At 51.1% G+C, this 15,152-nt stretch overlaps 7 protein-coding genes across 7 annotated transcripts; 3 read left to right on the top strand and 4 right to left on the bottom strand.

The window, feature by feature from the left end:
- Positions 1 to 658, top strand: CCOS01_08163 (CFEM domain-containing protein; the record flags this gene model as incomplete). The annotated part of the gene is made up of 2 exons (XM_060456324.1): positions 1 to 229; positions 300 to 658. The coding sequence occupies 2 exons, from the start codon at positions 1 to 3 to the stop codon at positions 656 to 658; spliced, it is 588 nt and encodes a 195-aa protein (XP_060312598.1).
- Positions 659 to 978: 320 nt separating this feature from the next.
- CCOS01_08164 (uncharacterized protein) lies at positions 979 to 3,324 on the bottom strand (the record flags this gene model as incomplete). Its single annotated transcript, XM_060456325.1, has 6 exons — positions 979 to 1,308; positions 1,362 to 1,634; positions 1,708 to 1,935; positions 1,995 to 2,550; positions 2,597 to 3,101; positions 3,189 to 3,324. 6 exons carry the CDS (start codon positions 3,322 to 3,324, stop codon positions 979 to 981), a joined length of 2,028 nt encoding a protein of 675 aa, XP_060312599.1.
- A 690-nt stretch (positions 3,325 to 4,014) lies between these two features.
- On the bottom strand, positions 4,015 to 4,245 carry CCOS01_08165 (uncharacterized protein; the record flags this gene model as incomplete). The annotated part of the gene is made up of 1 exon (XM_060456326.1): positions 4,015 to 4,245. One exon carries the CDS (start codon positions 4,243 to 4,245, stop codon positions 4,015 to 4,017), a length of 231 nt encoding a protein of 76 aa, XP_060312600.1.
- An 847-nt stretch (positions 4,246 to 5,092) lies between these two features.
- CCOS01_08166 (uncharacterized protein) lies at positions 5,093 to 6,827 on the bottom strand (the record flags this gene model as incomplete). Its single annotated transcript, XM_060456327.1, has 3 exons — positions 5,093 to 6,284; positions 6,335 to 6,736; positions 6,787 to 6,827. The coding sequence occupies 3 exons, from the start codon at positions 6,825 to 6,827 to the stop codon at positions 5,093 to 5,095; spliced, it is 1,635 nt and encodes a 544-aa protein (XP_060312601.1).
- Positions 6,828 to 9,116: 2,289 nt separating this feature from the next.
- CCOS01_08167 (iron/manganese superoxide dismutase) lies at positions 9,117 to 9,929 on the bottom strand (the record flags this gene model as incomplete). The annotated part of the gene is made up of 4 exons (XM_060456328.1): positions 9,117 to 9,239; positions 9,304 to 9,706; positions 9,775 to 9,827; positions 9,882 to 9,929. 4 exons carry the CDS (start codon positions 9,927 to 9,929, stop codon positions 9,117 to 9,119), a joined length of 627 nt encoding a protein of 208 aa, XP_060312602.1.
- Positions 9,930 to 10,753: 824 nt separating this feature from the next.
- On the top strand, positions 10,754 to 11,292 carry CCOS01_08168 (uncharacterized protein; the record flags this gene model as incomplete). Its single annotated transcript, XM_060456329.1, has 2 exons — positions 10,754 to 10,977; positions 11,052 to 11,292. 2 exons carry the CDS (start codon positions 10,754 to 10,756, stop codon positions 11,290 to 11,292), a joined length of 465 nt encoding a protein of 154 aa, XP_060312603.1.
- Positions 11,293 to 13,741: 2,449 nt separating this feature from the next.
- Positions 13,742 to 14,611, top strand: CCOS01_08169 (uncharacterized protein; the record flags this gene model as incomplete). Its single annotated transcript, XM_060456330.1, has 1 exon — positions 13,742 to 14,611. The coding sequence occupies one exon, from the start codon at positions 13,742 to 13,744 to the stop codon at positions 14,609 to 14,611; it is 870 nt and encodes a 289-aa protein (XP_060312604.1).
- Positions 14,612 to 15,152: the final 541 nt, after the last annotated feature.

The following is a 15,152-nucleotide window of genomic DNA, read 5'->3' on the forward strand; positions in this document are numbered from 1 at the left end:
ATGAAGTACGCGTATGCTCTCGCTGCCCTGGCCGCTGTCGTCGCCGCCCAGGTTGACCCTACCATCATCCCCGAGTGCGCTCGTCAGTGCTTGCTGGACGCCACTGCCTCGGCCACCAGCTGCAAGGCGGGCGACTACGTCTGTTCCTGCGAGCCCGCCAACAAGTCTGCCATCCAGGCCGCCGCCACTGGCTGCGTCGTCGGAGCCTGCGGTGCCGACGTTGCTCTGAGTATGTCTACATGCATTCCTATGTACTACCAAAGTAGTATGATCAGAAGGCTAACCTCACTTATCAACAGACCAGGTCCTTCCCGCCTCCGACAAGCTTTGCGCCGCCGCTTCGGCCGGCTCTGGCATGTCTGCCTCAGCTTCCGCCTCCTCCTCGGCCGCTGCCTCCTCGGCTGCCTCTGCTGCCTCTTCGGTCCCCCCCGCCAGCATGCCTTCCGTTGCCTCCACCACGGCCGTGACCGTCACTGCCTCTCCCTCCGCCAGCAGCGTTGTTGTCACCTCTACCCGCGCCAGCAACGGCACCGCCTCTGCCTCTGGCACCGCTTCCGGTACCGCTGCCGCTACCACCTCCGCCGTCCAGGCTGGCGCTGCTGGTCTTGCCCCCATCGGCGGTCTTGCCATGCTGGTTCTCGGTGCTCTTGCCATCTAAGCTACCAGACCACTGGAAACATGGCTCTTGGAAGTAGAGCTCGCCCGGTGCTATCTGTAAAGATAGATGGGTGGACTCTTTGTACGTTCATGAGAAAAGCCGGAACGAAACGATTCATGGTTGATGGTGGATGATCGAAGTTTTCTGCACCACCATACGGAGGTTTATTGCCCGAAGTCATGTGTTTGACATCGGGCATGTAGTTCAAGTCAAAAGCAATACAAGTTTTTTAATACCATTACTCGGTCTCTCTTCATTATCTTGCAAAACAAAGTCCAATATCGCTCCCTCTAAATTACCCTAGCAGGCCTGGGGCCGCATCAGAGGAACCAAAACACAACTGTCCATGTTAAGGTTATCGGCATCAAGATCTTCTTAGCTAGACGTCCGACGACAGGTGACCACGAGCTATGCGGGGTGTTCATGAGAATGTTTGCCTGCTTGCTAACATCCGGGCACTTCCCATCGAGCAGATCCTGCATGCTAGACCTCTTTCCCACGGCCGCTTTCCCGTCCGGCATGCACTCTCCCGCTTCGTACCCGCGCCTGAATTCGAGCGCATTGGCAAACATCCGCGCCTTCTGATCAGTGGTGAAGCCGTTCTGCGGTATTTTTCCACGGCACGAGGAGTACTGTTCTCCAACCAAAAGCTATCCGTTAGTGCTCTTCTTTGAGTCCAATATGAGGGCGGCAGGACACTGACACTCATGTAGTTATTGATCTCAACCGCTGGACCACCAACGCATGTTACCTGCGAGCATTGATAAACCACGTCACGATTACCCGAGGTCTGGGTCGCGTTTGTCAATCCATCTTGAATGAGACATTCCTGGCCGATCTCATTAAACGTATGACCGAGACCAAACCAGTGACCAACATCGTGAACAAGTGTTGTGGCGTCGCCTCCCTGAACATGCGCCTCTTCAATTACAATACCGTCTGCTTCATCGAGCTGCTGGTTTGGGAACGTGACGTACTATGCATGATGATAATCAAGAGTTAGTCATTGTTTTCTTTCATGATCAGGTAGTTAGTTGGAATAGCCTTACGCTGTTGAGTTCCTGGTCATTCTTTTCACTGCTTCGCAACCCATTGACAATCCAAACGGTCAATGTTAGCTTTCCAGGCGCGCGTGTGCGGCGTTGCCAGTCTAATAATTTAGCCTCCTGTCTGGTTACTCTTGACCAGTCCTCATTTGCCTTTGGCTCCCACCAATTGAGTGCCATAAAGCGGAAGTTGATCCTCACTGCTCCCAAAGCCTCGTTCAGGACATCGATCTACACACCTTCAGTCCCAATACTCTGACAATCTCTACAATAGATGAGTGAGAGCTTACCTGTCCTTTCACCCTCGACTCCAGCTCATTTGGTTTCTCGGCGGTCGAAGAGGCTCTCATATAATGAAAATATACCCCAACTTCCATAGAGTCAACTGCTTTGCAATTGCTAAAGCCTCGGAGGTCCCGTGATACTAATGGTATCCAGTCGAATACGTTGTCAACGAAGGCCTTTCTCCTTGCCAATCTCTGAGAGTATAAATTTTGGCACTCGGAAATATTGGCTGGGATGGAGATTTTTCCCATGTCGACAGGAGCAGGGTCCTTCTTGGCAAAGTACTCGAAATACGCCGTCTCAAGGATCGCCAGCGCCCGGGCATTGTTATTATTTATCGACTTTGCCGGAACATTGACATTGAGCTCGGCTTGAAATTGCTCAATCGTTGATTTATCGGGAGGTGTGACAACTTGAGACTCTGGGACCGCCAGAATTGCTGTTTCGTTAACACCTTGGAAGCTGTCCGATGGTTGAGCGGCAAAGGAGGCCGTAGTAGCTAGCTCTGGCAATGAGACTGTATAAGTAGCTTGACCGGCACCAAGAGAGCCAGTTCGAGACCTTTTTCAGTTTAGCAAGAATTACTAAGGTATCAAGAAGCACTTACACTTGAGTCGATGCAACATTGCCCGGGTCATCAACTGCCCGAGTGCCTGACGCTTGAGGGGCACCAGGTGCAGTGGTTCCTGATCCCTGGACCTGGACTAACGTAGAGCTACCGGGACCTCTGGGTACGCTGGATTGCGCCTGAGAACTGCGCTGTGCTGAATTTGAGTTTGGAATACTTGCTGATGCTTCGCCGCTTTGTACAATTACTCTAGATGAAGGAGCTTCCCTCGAGTCTGTTATCCCTCTCGAAGGGACCGCTTGACCAGACACGCTGACTTGGACCGAAGACGCTGCTTCTTTGGGAGAATTGGGAGAGGCAGGCACAGCAGATGATGCAGGAGCAGCCTTAGATGTAACCTCTACATTCGCAGAGGAGGGCTTGATGATTTGAACAGAAGGCTGCGCTGAACTTGGACGAGCTTCTGATACGGGTGGTCTTGCTACGGAAGAAGCCTCTTGCGGTTTGTTGGGCCTGGTGCTTGCGGGTGGAGGAGCGGCTGGTTCTATATGCTCTCATGTCAGCAAAGTCTCGCACAACAAGACATAAAGCAGCGAGTCCGCCTTAAGGGCCTTTCACTATTTGTACTGACCTGGAGAGCTGACTGGCACTGGCGGCCTGGCGACAGAAGATGCTGGAGCATCAGAAGTTGACAAGTTGCTGAAGTTTTGCGCAGACACCCAGGATAACGGCCCAGATAGGAGACAGATGAAGGCAAGGAATCTCATGTTGAAGTCAACTCGAATTCACTCCAATGGTTATTTTCAATATTGAATCTGAGCAGAGACATCTCAAGATGGGAAGACCGTGCCGATCATTATTATACACTTCATGTGGACCATCTCCAGAACTCGCTTGAGCTATCCAAAACCGTTTGAAGAGGGTCTCTTCAACCAGATGGCTGGAATACGCCACGCTCGCTGCTAGCAGAGTAAGGCTGGATGCATTCGGCATTTTGATTCACACATGCGGGGAAAGCTGGCAGCTTGGGTAGATGAACGAGCTGAACAGCTTCTGCCAAGCCTGTTTCTTTGAGCCACAGACGTTGGCGGTGCTTCAGCCGCAGTGCTTCGATCCATCTCCGACGTCGTCTGCTGTGATAGGTGGATTTGACAACCTCCTCATATGGAGAACAATGTCTTGAGATATGTAGACAAAAGCTCCCCGCAGCTCCTATTCCGCGAACCACCCTAGGCAAATGCTTCGACGGTGTTGAATTCACTCCACAGAGCTGCTGATCATTCCAGCAGAAGCAGCAAAGATGGCTACGGGCAAACATGTCGTAATTGTTGTTTCAGTGCTATATTTTGCCTCATTCCACGATGCCAACAAGCGGTATTCCGTAAAATTTGGCTAGATTCTTCACTACAGGCGGGTCACATTCGAGGTCATCTTTTCAGGCGGGGAATGCAGCTTTCTCATTGACATATCAATGCTATTGCGCCACAACAGCCATTCGCTCGAATACCCTGGAGCGTATTGGATGTTTGCGGCAGTCGTGTGCTACTCCATAACCTACTAATACCAAATTGTAGAGCCATCCTAGAGCCCAGACTTGCGCCAAGGCTGGCCATTGAGGCGTCTCTCCGTCCTCGTGACATTTTTGCCAGGCATAACACCAGCTGCGCTTTTAGACAGGCAGGTAACATTCTTAACGCATCTTTAGCTTTGAGTTTAATTTCCTTAGCTTCCATGACTGCCGCCACGGCTCAGCCCTAGGACTGAGACACTAGAGTTTTGGGATAGACTGAAGTTCGGACCGAGAAACTGGATTGTGTCCCGCATCATCCGCGCCCGGGTTAGAGAGTAGAAGACATCTTAGTGAGCTGAGCAATCAAGGACACCAATGAGAACCCACAATGGCGATCAAAGAGAGAAAATGCGGGCGAAAATTCGTCCCCAAAGATGGCGAGCCAAATATGCAGCAGCTGGTAGGACCGACCGAAGCGCTGGGGTCCCTGCACCTACTTGTATATTTGCCCGTTTGCGTGAATGTTATTTGACTGTGCCTTATGTGCAGACACCAAGTGACGCGAAACATTCCAATGGTGCCTACGACGTCCCATGACGTGTGAGTCACCTATCCAATTACTTAATCCCCCCCATGAACACTAAAGTTACGTCAAAGTGATGTTCAAAAGCGAATCGTTGACTGATCAGACGTAGATGTAGCACAAGAATAAAGTAGCTGCGTTGTTCTAAGAATCAAAGCTGGGTCTACTCTAGCTCTGACATACAGCACTGCTCGTGTAACACCAAATATTTAATATTCGGTATCAGCCAAGTAATACCGTAGTTGGCCCCATTCCACTTTTGCTGTCCATTTCGTGCCATGATATCTGGGAATGCCCTTAAATAGAAGAAGTCTAAACGAAAGTCAAGAAGAGAAACACCAGCTTTGTACTCCAGCCCCCAAGACCCCTCATATCAATCTATCAAGCCAGACTAAACTGGACGTTCACACCAAGAGTGTCGTAATTTTGTACAAGACGGAAACTACATTCTCGGAGCCCGACGACGGCCGAATTCATATCCACCGTAGATGGTCGACGCCGAAGTGTATTCATCAGACTTGCGAGTCTCAAAGGTCGTCGGGGTGGGCGATACCCCTGAAATGGAGGGGCTCACCAGGGACGGTCGAGCACTGGCCACGGTGGTGCCGAGATACTTGGTCGACCTCGACTCCTGGGACGACTGGGAAGATGAAGAGGGGGGATAGTCGTAACCACCAGGGATGCTGCTGGCAGTTGAGCTAATCAAAGTTGGAAGAGCACTGGAGATGGTGGTACCCAAGGTTGAGCTTGAAGCTGGGTAATAGGTGTCGTAGCCTCCAGGGATATCCGAAGTGCTGCTAGAGACGAGTGTAGGCTTGGCGCTGCCTACAGTAGTTCCCGGCGATGCGGTGGACTCCTGAGTGGAGGGAGGGTAGTCGTATCCGCCAGAAACGCTGCTCAGAGTTGCTGTACCTGTGGGTGTGACGAGAGTTGACAGAGCGCTGGAGATTGTGAATCCCGGTGCAGAAGTGGAGGGAAGGGAAAGATACGACGACACAGACGTGGATGTGGATTCCTCGTGAGTTGTGCAAGGTTCCTTGGATGTAGTAGAGACAGTGCTGCTCCCGAGAGAGGTAGGAGTAGTGTTGGACAAGCTGGGGGCGGTGGTGGTAGGGAAGCCGAGCGTGGTGGAAAGCTGAATGGAGGTTGGCGATGAAACAGATGGAAAGCCACTGGAGACTCCTGTACCGCGACTAGTCGACGAGGAGGCAGTCCCGGTGCTGAGAGGTACGGTCTTCGTGAGGGTGACGACAACTGTAGTCCTCTTCGTGGTATGAGAAGTGGAGAGAGGGGGTGTGGATGCTCCGGGATGCTGAGACGAGACAGTGGTGTTGAAGACTGATGTGGTGGTGAGGGTGGTCAATGAATAGGATACAGGGGGGGCGATACTCGACTTGGATCGTGTGGAAAGAGACGGAAGAGGAGGAATGCTGATCGTGGGGATGCTTGGGATGCTTTGAGTCGTAACTTTTGAAGAAGTGGACGAGTCTGTGTCAGTAGTGCGGATGGTCTTGGTAACGGTGCGAGTAATATGAGTGCGGGTAGAGTTCGTCCAGAGGCTCGAGGGGGAGCCAGTGGTAACACTCGTTCCGGCAGTGCCGCCATGACTGGAAGAGCTGGGAAGGCTGAGGGTTCTGGGATATCAATTAATATCAATGGACATTGCGAAAGAATGTCAACTTACGACGTAGTATTGGTGGCCCAGGTTGGAGAGGAGCTCGGGGTGCCAGCACTAGGCAGCTGGGAGGAGAAAGTGACTCCCGTAGTTGGAGTCCATGATGACACTGCTCCGGTGACTTCAGAAGAACTGCTAGAGCTAACGGAGGTGGACGAGTTGGTGTGACGGAGGGACGTAGACGCAAGAGTTAGAATGCTGGACGACAAGGTCTTAGAGCTCAAGCTTCCTGGAATGCCCGTACTAGAAGGCTCGCAAGTGTGAATGTACGGAGACGTCACAGTCAAGATCTCTGTGAGAGTCACGGTACTGGCACACTGAGAGCCACAAGCAGTGACAGTGACCGTCGCCGGAGGGTGCGGGATGAGGTAGTTGTTGGCGTTGGGAGGGATGGCGTTTACCAAAGAGGCACTGCCAAGTCGGGTCAGCAATGGTCGAGAAAAAGATGATTGAATCCTCACCTAAGACCTAAAAGGACGAAGTGAAGTGCGACAGGGACCATGACTGGCAGAGGGTTCGGGATATCAAACGAGTGTGGCGTTGCAACAGCTGGTGCTTGCGGGTTTGAGATGAGAAGCGAAACTCCAGTACACCATTTCGTCTGTCCAGACAGCTTTATATCAAGAAGCCCATCTTATGTACACCAATGCTAAATGACACAGCATATATCTCAGAGCATTCTCGATTGCAACGCCGACGGGAGGGCCGGCAGACATCCTCGTCACGGAAGCCGTTACCCCGGCCTAGAACGTCCTTCGGCGAGGCTTTTCATGCAGGGCGCCGCTGAGAGCCAACAACACAGCGATCGATTCAAGTATCTCCCTATTGAATTTCCGAGCTAAACAGAAGTTAGAGGCTTGCCCTCGTGGTTGTTTGAAGCGAGATCGCACAAGCCGCAACGTTCGAGATGCGTCGTTGCCACATGGGTCAAGGGGATGGGTACCTGATCTCATCTGAGCCAGACCGTCAGGATTGTTTGACAAAACCATTCAAACTTCACGAGTGATAATTTGAGCCGAAAACAGATGGGATTTCTGGCAAGGAAAGCCATATAATTTAGCAATCTCAAGTAACGGCTACAACGTGTGATGCTACATAGCTTGGATGCGCTTCAGAGCTAGCACTTCAGGATGCAGTGTTCGTTTGCGGGTAGAATTCGGAATACAAGATTAATGCCCCTGCCTTTTAGATTCGACGGGAAATCTTGGTAGGCAAACAAGAGCGGCGAGAAAACAGAGTCGTGTGAATGAGCACGGCTGCAGATGCCCTCGTTGCGGCTGCAGGTGTCCGTCCCACACAATCTCTGGCAGACAACCCACATAGTCAAATAACCTCATACGAGCAAAATAGGTAAGAAGTGCAAGTTCGCGTTACCCTGGCCTTAAGATTGGAGCATCGGAATACGATTTTGTGATCTGCGTGTTCTGGAGGGCACATGTACGAGAATCTGACATCCTCTTCGCCCCGAATTGTAGAATGTTTGAAGCTTCGAGCTTTTCCAATAACCTGGAATCACTATTCTCTAAGGATGCTCCAGCACGACAGATCCCGTATTTTTCATCAAGCATGAGATACTACGGTAGTGAGGGACTTTTTTGCTTTCACATTGGCTTCCAACAAGATGGTGTAACACCGACGCCAGTGCACGCATCGCGTGTGTGCATGCCTGCATTGACGTAGCTGCGGGTTTCCGACCATTCAGGGGTGGGACCAAACAGACAACATCTGTTCCCTTCATAACAAAAAGAAGTTTAGAGCTTGTGTCCTTGGTTGCAGGACCAGAGAATGCACCTACACATAAACTCCATTTAGGGACTGGATTCACAGAAACAGTTCATTCTACTTGTAAGGTAGTTATACCGGGGAGGTGCATCCTGCAGATGAGCAACACGTACAATCAGATCCCGTAAACTTGACATTCTTGTCACATGTTGATTGCGGGAGTATGTGCGATTTCTGCGGCGGGAAGGATGAAGGAAGCACTTTTGTCTAGAAGTTTCCGTTGCAACAGAAAAGTCGGAAGTTTTCTAATCGGCCGAAGGCGGGAGTCATCTTCGTCACTTTGGAAGGATCAGCAGAGCTTCACGTCTTGTTTGCACTTCATCTCGGGTTGTGTGGGCCGTCTCACACCCGTTGATGTTTGTCCTTGTTGGTACTCGGAGATTTGGGCGAGCGGCTGTACTGGACTTGGGGGATAGTCCCTCTACCACACACCTTGATCTGCACGGGATGTTTTGTTTGACCAAACCTTGCCCCGACCTGTCCAGGCGACGGTATCACCTCGATGCGTGGCACGCGTGGCCAAAGGCGTTCGAAGTTACGGTTGTGCGCCACATCACCGAGGACGGGGGCCATGAATCATTGATCCTCGTACAATGCGACTAAATTGGCATTCTGTGTAGAGTGAAGTAATGTTCACATACAGAGCAAAAACACGTATCTGAGACTGTCTTAAGCTCTGCGAGAGGAATCATTGCCAAGCTCTTCCACAATTGCAGGTTACACGGCCGGGTAAGGAGTCGTAAGGTGGCCACAATCGCGGCACCTATGTGTGCGATTCAATTCTCCTCGGCACGCCCAGCCGCTTGATTTGGTTGTGGCAGGTCCCGCTGGAATAGATGAAAGATCAAGTGCGTGATGCAACTGTCTCGCACTGCACCCTGGGAGAGTACCCTCGCCTCTTCGTCTTGCGAGCAAACAACTTTGGGATAAAGATGTGCAGTCTATTCATAGTCCTGCACCTCAAATTTCTGGATACTCTCTGGATAATCTCCATCCCAACATACTGTTCTCAGAGGACCGCCTTCAATGCCTTGAATGCATCATCTCGACTGCCCGAGAACCTGAGCTCTGAGGTCTTCCAGTTAATGATGTTCCATATATTCTCCACGTATGCCGCCTTTCCATTAAGATACTATCACTCTCCTTGATTAGTCTACTAGAGTCTCAAGCACATCTTCTCATCGGTGGGGACGAACCTGTAGGTAGTACGCGTGCTCCCACATGTCGACACCAAAGATGGGCACACCCTTGGTGACGGGGTCCTGGTCTTTGGTGGTAACGATGCTGAGGCCTGTGACATCGTCCTTGACCAGCCAACCCCAGCCGCTGCCGGTGATACCAAGCAGAGCGGCATTAAAGGCCGCTTTGAATTGATCAAGGCTACCCCAGATACGAGTAACCTCGGCGATCAGCTTCGGTGCCGCATCAGGCGAAGCATCCGGGCTTGAAGCTGGGGAGAGGTTCTCCCAGAAGAGGGAGTGGTTGATGTGGCCACCGCCGTGAAAGTTGAGGGCTGCGAGGACCGTGAATCGACTTTGGAGAGGGTTCGCGTTGTAGGTCTCTATGGCTTTGTTCAAGTTCGTGACGTATGTTTGGTGACTGTTTAACTCAATGATTAGTACCTTGGTGACGCATACTCCGTTTCTCCCCGGCACGATGCGGCTTACTGTTTGCTGTGATGTAGCTCCATGATTTGAGCCGAGATGTGAGGCTCGAGAGCCTGCGGATGAGATTAGCATACAGCGGCTCTATCGAGCAGTGATGGGAAACTAACATCGTAAGCGTAGGGAAGCTTAGGTAGCGTGTACTGCGCGCTGGTCATTGTCAAATATTGATGCCGGGTATGGTCTGGTTAGCTAGACTGTGCAGCGAATATCGTGAGGTCTTGGAGCTGTGTGTAGATGAAGTTGAGTCAATAGGAAAGGGTATCGAGGGGTAAGGACTTAGAATCCAGAGTCACTCCCGCCGGCAAAGACATACAACCGGTCCAAATGAGGGGTAGAAGTGAGCACATTTATCATCTAGGCAACAAGACTCGCCTTTTCCATGTCCGTTGAGGCCGAGGATGTGACAAACACCTTGATGGCTGCCCTTCCTCCGTCTCATTGACCGGCTCCATTCCGGAATTGCATGGGTCATGGTGCTAACGCCCACCGACGACTCGGGCATCTCCACCCGCCCATATGCCTCGAGATTCAGTCCTCGTCAAGATACATCTTCGAGAGGACTGTTGTCGACTTCGATGTGTTTTTAGTAAAGTCAACAGTCTGTAAGTCGCGGCGATATGTGTATGTAGCGCAGACCGGCTTAAACATGATCAATATTGCTCTAACTTGCTCACCAGGAAACCCGTGCAGGGCCCTCCAGTCCCAAAGTTGGGGTCAGCGATGTGCTATGATTGGCCAACTTATTGTTAGTTACCCCCCGGTCCGCGACCCGTTCACTCTCGTTTTGGGATGACAGGGATAGAGAGACAGATTGAGCACCTTGAGGGAGTTATTAGGATCAATCGAGATGTTTAAAGCATCGCGAAGGCTCTACCTTTCGAGTTGCTGGTTTGTACAGTTTTTCCAATTCTCACAAGTCGGCCTTCCAACAGCATCCACGGACTTGCTAGCCATACTCACAACTCATTCACATCTCACCATGTGCGGCCCAGATACCTGCACCAAGCCCCGAGGCGGCGCTTTGGCTGTTCTCAACCAACCTTGCAGCCAGCACAGCCCGACAACACCGAAACAGCGCCTTCGCGGAGATCTCGCTTTTCATACGCCTGGTCAACCGGGATGCTCTTTGGCGACCCATGCACGAATCACAGGCGGCGAAGGTTGCGATTTACAGTCGTTGTCCGAGATGATTGTCGTGATACAGTAAGTAATGGTGACCTGAACGTCGCTAGATAGGGTTGAGTAGCATCAGGCATTAACAAAGCTCTTCTTAACAGTCAGTCCGGTGACCTCACTCGTAAACTTGAAGATTGCGGCTTGTTCGAACGCTTCGCCTTCTCCGGTGCCTCGATCCTCGAGAACGGTTCTATACTGGAGTTGGCGTTGAAAAGGCCAGTCTCGCTGGAAGTCGGCGATGATGGCATCATTGGCCGTAGAGTTTCTGTCTTTCCAGGGACAGAAATGGATCATGCATGCGCCGAGGGCATCGTTGGCTTCAATTTTGTCCACGCATTGTGAAAGCAGTAGATCGCATCTGACTTGAGGAACCTATTTTGGCATGGCATTTGGCGTTTGAGCGAGATTGGCGTTCAATATTCATTTATGATTTTAGGTCGTGGACTACCTTGGACTTGTAATCCCGAGCATGATTTTTATGTCCGTTAGCAAAATGAGTGCATCTCTACCTATATTTGAATCACAAAGTCCATGCACTCTGTGTCTCCGGATACTCGAATCTAGACACACCGATTCACGAGACATACGACACACCCATCTGTGTTTCCAATTTACTCGCGATTCTCTTCATTCAATGGCCTTACCGCACTTTACCGAAACATCCTCGCGCGTGTACACGCGACTGCATTTGACCACCATGGGAATCATCGCCCTGTAAGAGTAGAAAAGCCCTCCTGCAAGTCTCCAGGGCCGTTTGGGCTTTTACGTACCAACACACCTTCGTAGGGACCGTTTAAGCTAACTATTATCCTACCCATCTGCTCTTCAGCTTGATCTCTTGCTTCATAATGATGATTGATAATCCTTACAATACTTGACTCACATAGGGCCAAGAACGCCGAAGCTCTATCTTCAAGATGCATTAGTATGTGGAGGAACATGACCTTGCAATCGAGAGCGGTGGCAAACGGCTGATGGGATAGGCATCTTGCTACATCTTCGACCATTGTCGGTGACAGGAATGTCCGAGAAACCATGACATACAGTGGTAGCTTCTTAATTAAGCACTGGACCTTTCAGTACGATGGGTACATGAGTGAGGACGTTGAATACGACTTCGCACTGCACATGTTGAAATAAACTGGAAAAGATTGAGTACTCCAGATCTTCTGGCAGCAATACTCTCAAGGTTAGAATTATATAAGCTATCAGCAGTGACGACGATCTACGCCGTGTTGTCGACGGCCTCAGAAACGGCGCCGACTACTTTACGGAGTCAATACTCAACATCCAATTGGGTTGATTTTACAGACATAATGCATCATCCGTTGTGAAAATTAATCAATAAGAGAGGATATTTGAAGAAAAGAAATGCCCTGGCAAGTGGTACCTGGACGTCTTGGTGAGACATCGTGACATCATGCGACAAAGCTACATCATATTCCAGGTTGCCCAATATCCAAAGACGCGTTGATGTTATTGGAATGACTAATAAAAACACATTGCAAGAGACGCCAGAAGGCCTTGCCACGTTCCGTATGCTAACTTCTAGCTGTCAAAGCGAATACGATGTGAGGTGACGATCAATACGAGGTACGAAATCGTGATACAAAATCCCCTCATACTTCGTCTAGCAAAATTATTCGGCAAACCCCCGGAAAAATTCGCCTTTGCTACAAACGTTCTCGATGAGACTTTTTGAAGCACGAGACGCTTCTGCAAGGTCGATGACAGCGTCTGGTCTAGTGTCTCCACTTTAAACCGAAGAATGCAAATGGAAAACCAGATGGTGATAAGCGAAAACTATTTTGCTTGATGATTCTGCCAAGCCAGTTCGGCACTGCTGAGCTAATGTGAGACCCGATGTCTCTAGTTGGGTGAAGTCAAAAGCCAAAGGTATTCAGCCTTTTGCATAGAGAAGGGGCCTGCGGAGTAGTCCCGACCCTAAGGTTAGTCTCGGTTATTCTTGGTTCTCGGGGAGCAACGTAGCATAGCTTGACTCGTGGGGGAGGGAGGCAAAATCAATGGTTGGGCAGAGCTTCACGGTTAGCATTTTCTTTCCTTCGGTTCAACGACCCGGGCCAAGAGGCTGGCGGACAGCGGAGCTGGATTGATCGGCCGTTCGGCAGCAACCGACTAACCCGGTCTTGGTCAAAGACAAGAGGGTCTCTAGAGGGCTGATTGGCACGCTTCCTCGCCGTGTCCCAAGCTGGAAAGCCAGGGTCTATTTTCAGCATGTTTCTGACGTCAAACAAACTCTGTCTTCAAAGAGCCTCTTCCCATTCTGGTGAGGTTCGGCCTGGTTGGGAACTGTAAGACAGCCCGATGGCTTGTTAAGCCCCTGCCACAAATATGGGGTCCTCCAGACGCTAGCTGAGCCATGAGATCATGAGGACCGTGGAGATATTGAGCTGTCAACTTTAACGGGTTAGTTGCCGGGGCGAACGGCTAAGGCGAGGTGGGTTGCTAGTCAATACGAACAACTTAGAACAATTTTCCCGCCCTTTCGGCTCCACTGACGAGCCTCTCGCACACAGGCGAACACGAGATGTTGAAGTTTCTCTCCAGAAGAGAGGCGGAGAGATCGACTTTGAGAGTCTTACGATGCTTCGAGTAACCTGTATATAACCATTGCAACATCGCTGCTGAAATGTTGTAATCCTCCTCATCACACTCAGCTTCATCAACAACATCAGCAACATCATTAACCTCCATTTTATCTACAGCCATTCATATCTACAATTGACATCCTCGGCATCTTTCAATCACATTCATCTTATCTTCAATCAATATGATGAACAAGATCGTCTTCGCTTTGGCCATGGCCTCCGCCGCCGTCGCGGCTCCTCTCAATGCCCGCCAGGACGCCTGCCAGGACGCCTACAAGGCCTGCATCGCCGCCGGTACCCCAGAGGTTGCCTGCTCATGCACTTTGACGGCCTGCGTCGGTGAGGATAACGCTCGCAACCGCGAGTACTGTGCCTCCGCGACAGCCAACCTCCCCAAGCCCACCTCTACCGGCATCCCCGGCGGCTGCAACCCGGCTCATCCCGGATCTTGCCCCTCCTCCTACTTCACCTACACTACTGCCACTGCTACCGCCGCTCCCGCGCCAACCTTCACTTCCATCTCCGGAATCCCGGGTGGCTGCAACCCTGCTCACCCCGGTTCCTGCCCCTCCTCCTACTTCACCTACCCGACCTTGTCCGCCACCGCTGTGCCCACTCCCGCACCCACCTCCGGATCCGGCGGAAGCGCCCCCGCCTACCCCAACCCCAAGGCAGTCGAGGGCAAGAAGTGGACGATCAAGGACATGATCCGCTACTGCGGCGAGAAGAACGACGGCTGCGACTACAATTTCGCCATCGAGGCTGACGGAAAGACTGAGCGCTGCACCGTCATCCGCATGCCCGGCTCCAACGCGGCCACCGAGAGCTGGTCCGACCAGCCCTGCACTTCCGGCTCCAACTTCAAGGTCTCTTGGGGCTACGTTGCCAACCCCGCCCCTGCTTTCGCCGTCGTCACCGTCGTCAACGGCAAGGAGCTTGCATGGTTCGGTGTCTCTGACATCAACGGCAAGCCTGTCACCACTGCTCCTTCCAGCCCCTTTGGCTCCGGACAGTTCGGCAACCTCGGCCCCGAGCAGGTTTACACCTACTAAGTGGCTTTGAAAAATCTCATACAAAAACTGCATTCATCGATTTTAGCGACTATTGATTTGACGATACGATACACCGAGGCATATGATACGAAGCATAGGGAACGCACCAAAACTAGACACTCATTATGATAATGTTAAATACTCCCTGTACATCATATATGTACAAATACACAATCCTTAAATATTAATGCAAAGTCTCCCGCGCCCAGTGTTTCTCCTGCCGTGGTGCTCATTGACGTTGAATCGTGTAATTGCTCTCGGTTGATAATTGTGTACAAAATCCAATTCGTTCCATCAGATTCCACGAGTACAGACATGTCCTCATCGGACTGATTCATACTGGTGTTGATAGTCTGGACGCATGTCATGGTACAGATTTGTGCACGTGGCTAATGTGAATCCTCTCATATGCAACTGAGATCGCGGACTCGCCGTGGTAAAAAATAACGGGCAGATGTTTTAGATTTAGTCGGAAACCTTAATAAAGTGTGTAGTCCACTACATATTTGCACAAAACCCATCCAGCTTATTGTACCAGAGA

Source organism: Colletotrichum costaricense (genome assembly GCF_030867565.1).
Source record: "Colletotrichum costaricense strain IMI 309622 chromosome Unknown Scaffold_8.1, whole genome shotgun sequence".
Lineage (NCBI taxonomy): Eukaryota > Fungi > Ascomycota > Sordariomycetes > Glomerellales > Glomerellaceae > Colletotrichum > Colletotrichum costaricense.